At 36.7% G+C, this 10,744-nt stretch overlaps 1 protein-coding gene across 1 annotated transcript; it reads left to right on the plus strand.

Moving 5' to 3' along the window:
* The first annotated feature begins 192 nt into the window (after positions 1-192).
* On the plus strand, positions 193-10,474 carry LOC121726106 (CLIP domain-containing serine protease 2-like). The gene is made up of 6 exons (XM_042113339.1): positions 193-326; positions 698-844; positions 2,749-2,915; positions 7,398-7,506; positions 9,697-9,868; positions 10,157-10,474. The coding sequence occupies exons 1-6, from the start codon at positions 266-268 to the stop codon at positions 10,395-10,397; spliced, it is 897 nt and encodes a 298-aa protein (XP_041969273.1). The 5' UTR covers positions 193-265; the 3' UTR covers positions 10,398-10,474.
* The last annotated feature ends 270 nt before the right edge of the window (positions 10,475-10,744 follow it).

Consider the following 10,744-nt stretch of genomic DNA (forward strand, 5'->3'; position numbering starts at 1 on the left):
TATATATATATATATATATATATATATATATATATATATATATATATATATATTTATTACCGTACTTTAACGGTACGGAACCCTTTGTGCGCGAGTCCGACTCACACTTGGCCGATTTTATTTATTATAAATAAAGGAATCCCAAGTAGATTTTCTAGATGTGTATTGTATTATCAATACGAAGTTATTTCATAAAGAGTCGTCCACTTCATTTTAGTTGAGTGGTCAATCTCCACAGTTCAGGTCGTGTGTACATTTAAAAAAAATGATTAAATATCAGCTTCTTGTTTGTATACTAATTGTAAGTGCCAGAGGGCATCAGGCGAGTGAGTATTTTTATTAGTAACTCTAAGTAATAAACTATAAGAAGCTACTAATTTTTTACTTTTCTTAAAAAATAAGATAAGCCTATTGAGGAGTTTTGAATGAAAACTTTTAATTTATGTTTTGCTTTATTTATTTGCTATAGAAGCCTTTGAATCAACAGCCGTACTCAGCGACTTATCAATACCTATTACCTAGGTAATGATTACCTAATTTAATATTAAGTTTGACAAAAAAATCGGTGATTATATCAAAATCTTCATTAAAATATCAGTAATCAAAAATTATTATTGTTTCTGAGTTCAGCCGTTAATTTTATTTCTATTTAAATTTCTCCATTCCGTTTTTCATCACGAATTAATTTAAATTTTAGACGCTGCGAGTGTGGATTCTGAGGTATACCCAAATGCTGGACTCCTGCCGGACGCCTGTGGCGAGATCGAACAAAAGCGTCTCGCCGAAGGTCCCACAGCTGGACTGTACGAGTTCCCCTGGATGGCCCTCATATCTTATAATACTCGTAAGTAGAAAGCCGTTTAACTTTTTACACATTTTACTAAGTCACAAAGAAACACTATGAGTTATGTAAAAAATCTTTGTGCTACTCAGGTGCTTTTGCTAATCGATGTATGGCCCATACTTCTTAATAATTCAATAATCATGTTTTTTATATTTAATTAGTAAGTAGTCAGGGCAAACTTATTAGCTAATATTATTTTAGACCATTTTCTTCCATTTATAGAGTCTCTATTTCAGGCCATTTTAGTCATTTTTAAAACTTCGATAAATGTTTCACAGGATATTTTAATTAAACCCTTTAAGGCGAGGATAAACCCCAATTTGTTATTCCGTGACTCCCGGTTTACCTAGTTCCAATATACTAACGAAGTGTTAAAAATATGAGATATAAAGCACAATATTTAAAATACCTTAAACCATAAACATTTTAATAAAGCGTAATACTTTGACTGTAATTAATTTACAAACTAACCTCCGATAAAAATCTATTTCATCGAAATATAAGTATTAACACTAGGATAATTATACATTTTATTTGAATAAATTGTTAGTAAATCTATATTAAAATCTCTTTAACCGAACAGTTTTGTTTCTTAATGTTTATTTCCAAAGATATTAAAAAAAAAACATGAAAAATAGACAAGATCCGCTTTATGCAAGAACAGATTTATGCTAAGCTAAAATGAATCTTATTGCGATGCGTATACGCTTGGTCTTCGGTTGTGTGCAAGGTTTCATTTTGGATTGAGATTAATCCCCGCCTTAACCGCCGAGCTTAAAATCAATTGTCGTGCCTCTAGCGCCGGCACCATAAATCGAAAAATTTATACCTACAACAAATAGTGATGTGCAATACTAATCTTTTTCGATGTCGATAATTTATTTATAATTTATATAAAGTATAAACTAATATCTAGTATATGAATTTGAGCTTGAATAGTGAAGTGACACAATTCCCGATATTTGTTATTACATTTCAAATACTATTTTTCATAGTTTCCACGGATTAAATAATTGAGTTATTTAAATATATAACCTACTGCAAATATAGATTTTCAATAGTAGATCGATATCCCATCCCCTTTACACGCATACAATTTCATCTAAATGTCGTAGCAGACAGACAGATAGGAAAGCGTTACTTTGTAAATTATTGTAATTTTATTTCTAATTTAAGTATCCACTACAATCACATTTATCGATAGCATCATCATAAGTACAACACTAGTGGAAAATTCTAGAAGGCGGCACTCGCTTATGACGTCAGAAGCGGTCGTCTTTTTTCGACTGTGGCGCAGGGTTTGCTGACAACATTCATTTCTAAACATGCAGGCTAGTGATGCGAATCGTCAATTCAATCACTGAAATTTTTATACTATATTTATTATAAATTAAGTAAAACAAACACGTTTATTTCTTCAGTAAAATAATAAATTAGTTAGTAAAAACAGAAATGTTTTAATTTACGTGGATTTTTGTATCAGTAAATCATTGTTTATGTCCCATCCCTATTGTCGGATTTTTCCGACTCGGGCGTTGGACATCAATACACTTTTCTAAGAATATTTTCGGTAATTTATTTAACTTTAGACATTATTTTTAGGTCTTCTAATTAAGAAACTAAAGTGTAATCAATTGTAAATGATTACTTCGTTAACTATTTACCAAGTATAAACATTATATTAATATAATACAGTGCTATCAAATAAAAAAAGGCAGATTAACCGAGTAGTGGTACTGGTCGTAAATATCCGACCTTGGCGAAATGGGCACGAAAATATTTGTCGGATTATTTCGACCGTGGCGGCTAAATGGTTAATATATATTTGGTAGCCTTTTCTTCAGCTTTGTCATATTCTTGGCTCTCTTCAAAGAAAATTTACAAACCGCTAAAATTTTTTTCAGGTGACGGCCTCGATTTTCAGTGTACTGGAACCATTATCAACTCGAGGTACATTTTGACGGCAGCAAACTGTATTCGAAACAGAAACATAGCTGGCGTGAGAGTCGGAGAGTACAACAAGTGTATGAGCATTGACTGCCAGCTAGACCAGTGCGAATCTCATATTCAGGTATTATAATTTGACGATAAAATAGTCATTCAATAGTAATTTCGACAAGCAATAGTTTTAGCAATTTGGCAGCACTAGAGCACGCCCTAACTAAACCCTACAAACCCTCGATTGGGTCCACGTTTTCAGTAAGTATATATAAAACTCAAAGGTTGCTGATCGACATAGTGATCTGTCAACGCACCGCCCAAAACTACTGGACGGATGGGGTTGAAATTTGGCATGCAGGTAGATGTTATGACGTAGGCATCCGCTAAGAAAGTTTTTTGATCAATTCTACTATTAAAGGGCTATGAAACTTTGTCAATTTTAAACCGATCGGGCTGATACTTTGCATCACTGACCTCCATTATACAACTACGCTGGACTTATGGTATCCACATACTTTTTGTGCCTATTTGAAGCGAAATCAGCGCCCCCAATGCGGGGGAAGAGAACTAAATCTGACGTAAATTGCAAATGGCCGCTTAATCGTTATTAGTTGTCATCACTAGTATTAGTTCCAAGTACTCTCACTACTGCTATCAGCGCCAATATGGCGACTTTCAAACGTCATTTTTATGTCAGATTTAGTTCTCTTCCCCCGCATTGGGGGCGCTGATTTCGCTTCAAATAGGTACATAAATTAGTTATCATTTTAAAAGGTACCTATCAGAAGTCCAGCGTACTTGTATAATGGAGGTCAGTGCTTTGCATGCATAAAGCTACCATGACCTAAAATAGTAAGGGTTTTGATAAATTCTACCTATCTAAGGGGATAAAATAGGGGATGAAAGATTGTATAAAATAATACTTCTTGACGCGAGCAAAGCGAGGGCAAAAGCTAGTATTATTATAGAGTCATTCATGATAATAATAATCGATGAAAACCGCGAGAAAACTTCAATTGATAAAAAAGTACGTATTAGTTTTTCATACAACGGTAATAGACCTGGATCCCAGAAGGATAAGACATAACTTACTCTCTGATGGATGAAACCATAGGTTATTAGTAGTGCCTCGTGTACTGAGAATACCTGCGAATTTGTGTAGCTCTAAGTGTGACACCTGGTCAGGTACCAGGAACCAAAGTGCTTTTCAGCCTGTCCGTCTGTCTGTCTGTCCATATCCAGACTGTACCTCCCCTTTCTAACGTGTAGTGAATATTATTAAAGTATGGATACAATTGAGTATTTTTTGGTCATATACCTAGTCAAGTGCCTACCTGTTAGACCCAGATCCCAGAGCGATAAGACAACTTACTATCACAATATGGATGAAACCTTAGGTTCTCAGTAGTACATATTAAGTACTTAGAATACCTTCGAATTTGTGAAGCTCTACATGGAGCTATACTCACTCTCACTCACTCACTCATAATGTGTAAAAATGTCTGTCTGTCTGTTTGTAACCTCTTCACGCACAAACCGCTTAACCAATTTTGCTGAAATTTGGTACGGAAATACTTTACTTTTTAGGAAATATGATACTTTTATCCCGAAATTTTCACGACACTGCCTGTTTCAGTCATCATCCTTGTCGTCATCAGCTAAGGCAAGGTTTCTCAAAGTGGGGTTCGCGAACCCCTAGGGGTTCGCCATTCGACGGCAGGGGGTTCGCGACAAGATTCACGTAATGTTGGCTTGATTACTAGCAGGCACGCGCGGCACTCTTTTGACACTTTATATCCTAAGATCCAACCGTAAAATTCTGCATGAATCGTTTTTTTCGATCAAATATATTTTAAAATAATCTTTAGAACGTATAGAATGGATTAATGTTGGGTTGCCTTGTTAAAAGTAGCCGCAAGTACCTCTAATTGAGCAAAATGAAAGCCCGTAATACAAACTTGCGTGTATTCAATAGAAAAGTAAGAGAATTGAGAAGGAATGACATTGAGGAATGACAGGACAATACACATAAAAATAAAAACGCCTGTTAAATAAAAACAGCAATCTTGCGAGTTCTCGACGTACTCAAATAATGCCAGGCATAATAATTGTAGGCCTGAACATTTGCCATATACAAAAGTGATGGCAACCCCAGTTTGCGGCTATCGTGCAACTGGTAACCATGGATATTCATGTACAAAATGCATAAAACTTTAATTTGGTATCAAAATTATTTAAAAAAATCGATGCTTCAATTTTGATGAAGAACTATGTCTGTTTACGGGCTGGCAACCCTAGGTTGCGGCCGACTTAGAGCTGGCAACCATTTATACCTTATTTTCTCACGTAATTTTCTTTCAAATGATGTAAAATTTACTGAAAAAAAATATACATGCAAATTATGCATTTATCTCATGAACATTCAACCTAATTAGAGGTACTTGCGGCTACTTTTGACAAGGCAACCCAACATTAATCCACTCTATACGTTCTAAAAATTATTTTAAAATATATTTGATCGAAAAAAACGATTCCTGCAGGATTTTACGGTCGGATCCAATACTATTATGTGTTCTCATTAGTTAGTAAGGGGTTCGCTCTTACCTGGAAATTGTAACAGGGGTTCGTGGATCCGAAAGTTTGAAAAACCCTGAGCGTTAAAGTAAAAAACCGTGTTGGATACGTTTTAGATTGCTTGTTTTGTATTGCGGCTGGGCCGGTCTCTCATAGTAAACAAGCAATGGAACAGCAAAAAATGGAAAGGGCTTATGCCCTTTCCATTTTTTGCTGTTCCATGATTTGACAAAATGGTTTTTGATGTGACAAAATGGTTTTTGTCACGTAATTTAAAAACTATAAATACATTTCATATAAGCTATGGGCAAATTAAAGTGTATGCTTGAACCAATATAATATGTAAAAATTTTGGAAGCTTTAATCACTCTTCTCTGTTGGCAAAATAGGAATCCCTTTTTTTACAGAGGTCTTTATGATTGATTATTCTGTGTTATAAAAGTTGACCAATCGTGTTATGCTATGGGTAATTCAAAGACAAAGACATGATGAATACTGGCAATGAACTTTAATTTCTTAGCTTTAGTCATTGCTGAGAAAAATCGATATCGCTACAGCCTACATCCAAATTATCAAGGTGTCGCCTTAAGCTAGAATCAAATTATCGGACCCATCCATGAGTCGCGATTCGCGGCTAACGGATGCGGCTTAACAACATTGTTAAGCCGCATCCGTCAGCCGGACGTTCGCGGATGCAAAAACATCCAGTCAGATTCTGTTCGGAAGTCCGAACGCTCAAGGTCGTGTCCGCGACTTATGTTGGACAGTGTGTACACTGCACAGTTTAGTGTATTTAATATACTTACTAGGCTACTAGGTACTAGGTAGGCACTAGACTAGGTATATGACCAAAAAATACTCAATTGTATCCATACTTTAATAATATTCACTACATGTTAGAAAGGGGAGGTATAGTCTGGATATGGACAGACAGACAGACGGACAGGCTGAAATATCTTTTTTATCGGGTCCCGTTTTTACCCTTTGGGTAAGGAAACAGGGGAAAATTGTCCATCTTTGTTATTATACTATGCAGTATGCTGACACGGACAAAGTCGCGGGCAACAGCTAGTAGAAAATAAATTCTTGCAATATCGTATTGTTTTCTAAGGTGTTATATTAATTTATAAAATAAACATAATGCCTTTGAAAAAAATAGCAACAAAGTTATTTTTAAAACGTCTGGCAATAGTTTTGGTCATTGAAAAGTGTCTTACACTACATGATACTAGTTCAGAACAATAATCTACAAATTATATATAAATATTAGCCATTTGAAAATAAGTAAAGTAAGACTCGTTTTTAGTCCACTTTGGTTCCTGGTACCTGACCAGGTGTCACACTTAGAGCTACACAAATTCGCAGGTATTCTCAGTACACGAGGCACTACTAATAACCTATGGTTTTATCCATCAGAGAGTAAGTTATGTCTTATCCTTCTGGGATCCAGGTCTATAATTAGAAACATATGGTATTATTAGTATACGGTAATTAGAAAAAGTTAGATTTTCTTGAAAATTCTGAAAACCGACACAGTTTGCAAAAACTGGCTCAGGGCAAAGTACGTAGGCCAAATTACTTTCTAGATTGACATGATCAACATACAATCTAATTATTTAAAAATCAAGTAGCAAAATAAGATTACGGTAAGTAATAAGAATAGTTCGCAACCAAAGCTACGGTAATTAGATACTCACGTGCTTCATCGGCGGCACACTAACATTAACGACGTGGGACCGCTGATGGGCCGTGGCACACGCTAAGGAGAAGTGACCCTTTAACTTGTAATGTGCCAAATCATGTTATTAATTGGGTGTGCAGCCGAAAACAGCATGCGTTACGGTAATTAGAACTTTTGATAGAACAAGCTATTATTTCATGAAAACTCGATATTTTCCAAAAGCAGAGTGTCAGCTAGAATATTATATCTACCTACCTGTTACCTGACAAAGCAACCAGTTTATTTTAAAGGATTTATTTTATTTTATTTTTCGTGTATTCTTGGAGTCTTTATAATATTATGTTTTTCCCTTTTTAGGATATTCCTGTAGAAGAGGCTATAGTCCATGAAGATTTCACTTCAAAACCAAATGTGGACAACAACATAGCTCTTCTGCGCCTTCACGATCCGATCGACTTTACTTTTAGTAAGCTTTTAAAGACAACGTTACTCATGTAATTAATCATTATAGACGCGGTCGATTCAGACCGCAAAGCGAGGCGTAGATTCATCCATTTCATTGTATGGTTTGACAGACTTCTATTACGTGAGACGCAATTCAATACAGAAATGCATATCTACGCGTCGCGTTGCGGTCCGAATTGACCCTAACGCCTCTAGTCCGCTGACGCTGCGAACTGCGAAACAGCGTCGAACCTACTGTCTCATCCGCCACACGACAATGCGTTATAATATTGCATCTCGCTCTATTCCTGTTTCGCAGATATTTCGCAGTTCGCAGCGTCGGTGGACTAGAGGCGTAAGTGGATGAAATGGGTAACAATTTGAAAACTTTATCTTTTTGCATAAAATATGGCTGAAAAAATTAATTAAAGAAGGTTTGTTAATTAAAGATATTCAAGGTTTGTGTTTAAAAAATAAGGGAAAAATCCACGTATGTCTTCAATTATTATCTAAGTGTAAGTACTCACATACGGTTTTGCTCGATCGAGCAAGGCTAGTAGAGTAAAAACCAAGGCTCGGGCTTTCGTACACACATTCAGCATTGCTCGATAGTTTTACTCCTGTTCGAAAGAAATTAGCTACGAATAATAAAAACTAGTGTCAAAAAAATTGACAAGCCGGCTCGATTCAAGCCTTCAAACTGGCTCGATGCGAGCCTTCGAGCTGTGAGTTTTGCCAGAGTAGACAGAATGATAGAGTATGCCGACTTAGAACTGATGTTGAAATTTTTAAATTTGACGTATTATGATGAAAATCGTCGCTAGGGTTGTTAACTTGTTACCTACGAATTTAAAAATATGACATATTCGATGGACGTGTTCCTCTTTGGTCGTATTGTTGTTTGTGTTTTGGCACATGTGATTAAAATCGTCAGAATCCAATTTTGAAATCTTTATTTTAAATATTTAAAAATAAATTATATCAGCCAGCGCGAGGCACAATCCGTTCATAATCCTAGTGAAACCCGACGAATTTGACAGATATTGAAACCTGTCCGTTTCTTTGCAGTCGAACTACTGGTAGTTATGTCTATTGTGGTTTTGCGGTCCACACGGTGGTTTTTGCTCGATTTCGAGTAAAACTATCGAGCAAAACCGTATGTGAGTACTTAGCATTAGATGTCTGTTAGTTATTACAGGTCAAACAAAACATATAATTATAGTTGGCCAGTTACATTAATATTATGTACAATAACATAATTAATAACAACAAGAATATTGAGATATACTTATTTTTAAAGTTGTGTTGGTTATAGTGCAGAATAATTCCTATCAACAGGATAATATTATATCCCAATGAATACCATCTAGGAGTGTCCTTTTGGATGAGGCCGTCAATATGAGTTCAAACATGAAACCTCCACTTTGGGTTAATAATAATATGGAGCTCGGCTCCTATAGAATCCAGGTGATGCTGCAGTAGCAGCATGCAAAAATTTATTGGTTATCTACGTCTTACTAGTTGTCGGAATTAAATTGAGCCCAAACAAAAAACCATTGCTCTAAGTTGGTGAGGAGTTGGGTATCCTATTGATTACCAGGTGATGCTGCAGCACTAGGTCAACTTTCCATTAATGTGTACTTAAATATTCATAAATGTCACGAACTAGAATGCAATAAAGCCCACCAAACGACTGCAAGTTGCTAATCGGCCCTTCACGAACCAGATGAACCGCGATTTTTCAGCATGGAGCAGGCTGATGATGATGAACTATAGCTAAGAACACTCTCAATTAAATCAGCTTTCAAACAAAAAAAAACTAGATCAAAATCGGTCCACCCGTTTGGATGCTACGATGCCACAGACAGACAGACAGACAGACAGACAGACAGACAGACAGACAGACAGACAGACAGACAGACAGACAGACAGACAGACAGACAGACAGACACGTCAAACTTATAACACCCCTCTTTTTTGTCGGGGGTTAAAAAGTGACGCATGAAATAATTTACAGGCGATTTTAGTTAGAGTGGACTTAGGCTTTTACGAAAGCGTGGACTTACCACAAAACGAAGAACCTTTTCTTCAAATCCTATATTTCTTGCATGCAATATTGATGATCTTCTATGAATAAAAGAAAATCTGTGAATAATTTAAAATAACTTTTTCGCTAACTTTTAAGTAACATTTTGTATGATAACTTTTCCAGAAAACGTGGCTCCTATATGCCTCCCGGTGTCGAACACACTGAGGAGCGTGTCCATCGACGGCAAAACAGCGACTCTCGCAAGCTGGAAGTTCAGGAGCGCAAACTCTTGCGAACTAAACAGAATCAGCCTTCCATTAGTTACCAGAGATGAGTGCGTCAAGAAATATGAAAAGTATGTTAATTTTTGTTATACTTATACTTAATTAAAAAATTACTTTTCACACATAATATAGCAGAAACAGCAGAACAAAGATAGGACGCTACATATTCCTGTTCAATGAAATTTTAAAAAATATAGTCATTTCTACTAACTGGTCCCAAGAAGATCATTGCAATCATTGCATCAGATCACAAGCAGATCATTGCAAAATTTGCATGAATTCAAGAACACATATTATTGTTCGCTAGGAATTAGGATTTGAACTCACTGAAAATTTAAAAACGCACTGTATTTTTTTAGGAGTTCAAAAACCCCTAAAATAAGCGTCAACCACATTTGCGCTGATGAGAAAGCGGAAGATGCCTGCGGCATCGTCTCCGGGGATCCTCTGATGCTGGAGACTGGTGACAAGGGGGGACGTAGGGTGGTGCAGTACGGGATATCCTCCCACGGACCCATGCGCTGCGGGACCGACTACCCTGGGATTTACACCGACGTCTCCAAATACATGGACTGGATACTATCCAACATGAAAAAGTAAATGTAGCTGCACTGCGCACATAAAATGAAACCATGACGTGAATTTTGTGATTTCCTAATAAACTGTTTAAAAGCTTACAATTTTTTTCTCCGACTAAAGCTTCGGCCAAACCTACGCGACAAAGTGACTGTGAAGCAGGAGTGAGGAGCGTCTGCAACGCGGGACGTTCGCGTCGGCAGAGCGGGAATAATCTACGGTTTCGCACCGTAGTCGCGCAGGTGTGCACACCAGTTTCGCGTTGCAGTCGCTACCGTCCCGCGTCCTACATTACTGACGCGTCAGTTTGGCCGAAACCTGAGAGCTGGTACACATTGGGCGTTTTGAAGCGCGCGCTTTGCTAACGCGCT

This window comes from Aricia agestis, chromosome 4, assembly GCF_905147365.1.
Source record: "Aricia agestis chromosome 4, ilAriAges1.1, whole genome shotgun sequence".
Lineage (NCBI taxonomy): Eukaryota > Metazoa > Arthropoda > Insecta > Lepidoptera > Lycaenidae > Aricia > Aricia agestis.

Coding starts and splice junctions, on each gene's coding strand:
- LOC121726106 (XM_042113339.1), top strand. CDS start 266: ATGATTAAATATCAGCTTCTTGTTTGTATACTAATTGTAAGTGCCAGA. Junction 845..2,748: donor CCTCATATCTTATAATACTC/GTAAGTAGAAAG, acceptor AATTTTTTTCAG/GTGACGGCCTCGATTTTCAG. Junction 2,916..7,397: donor AGTGCGAATCTCATATTCAG/GTATTATAATTT, acceptor TTCCCTTTTTAG/GATATTCCTGTAGAAGAGGC.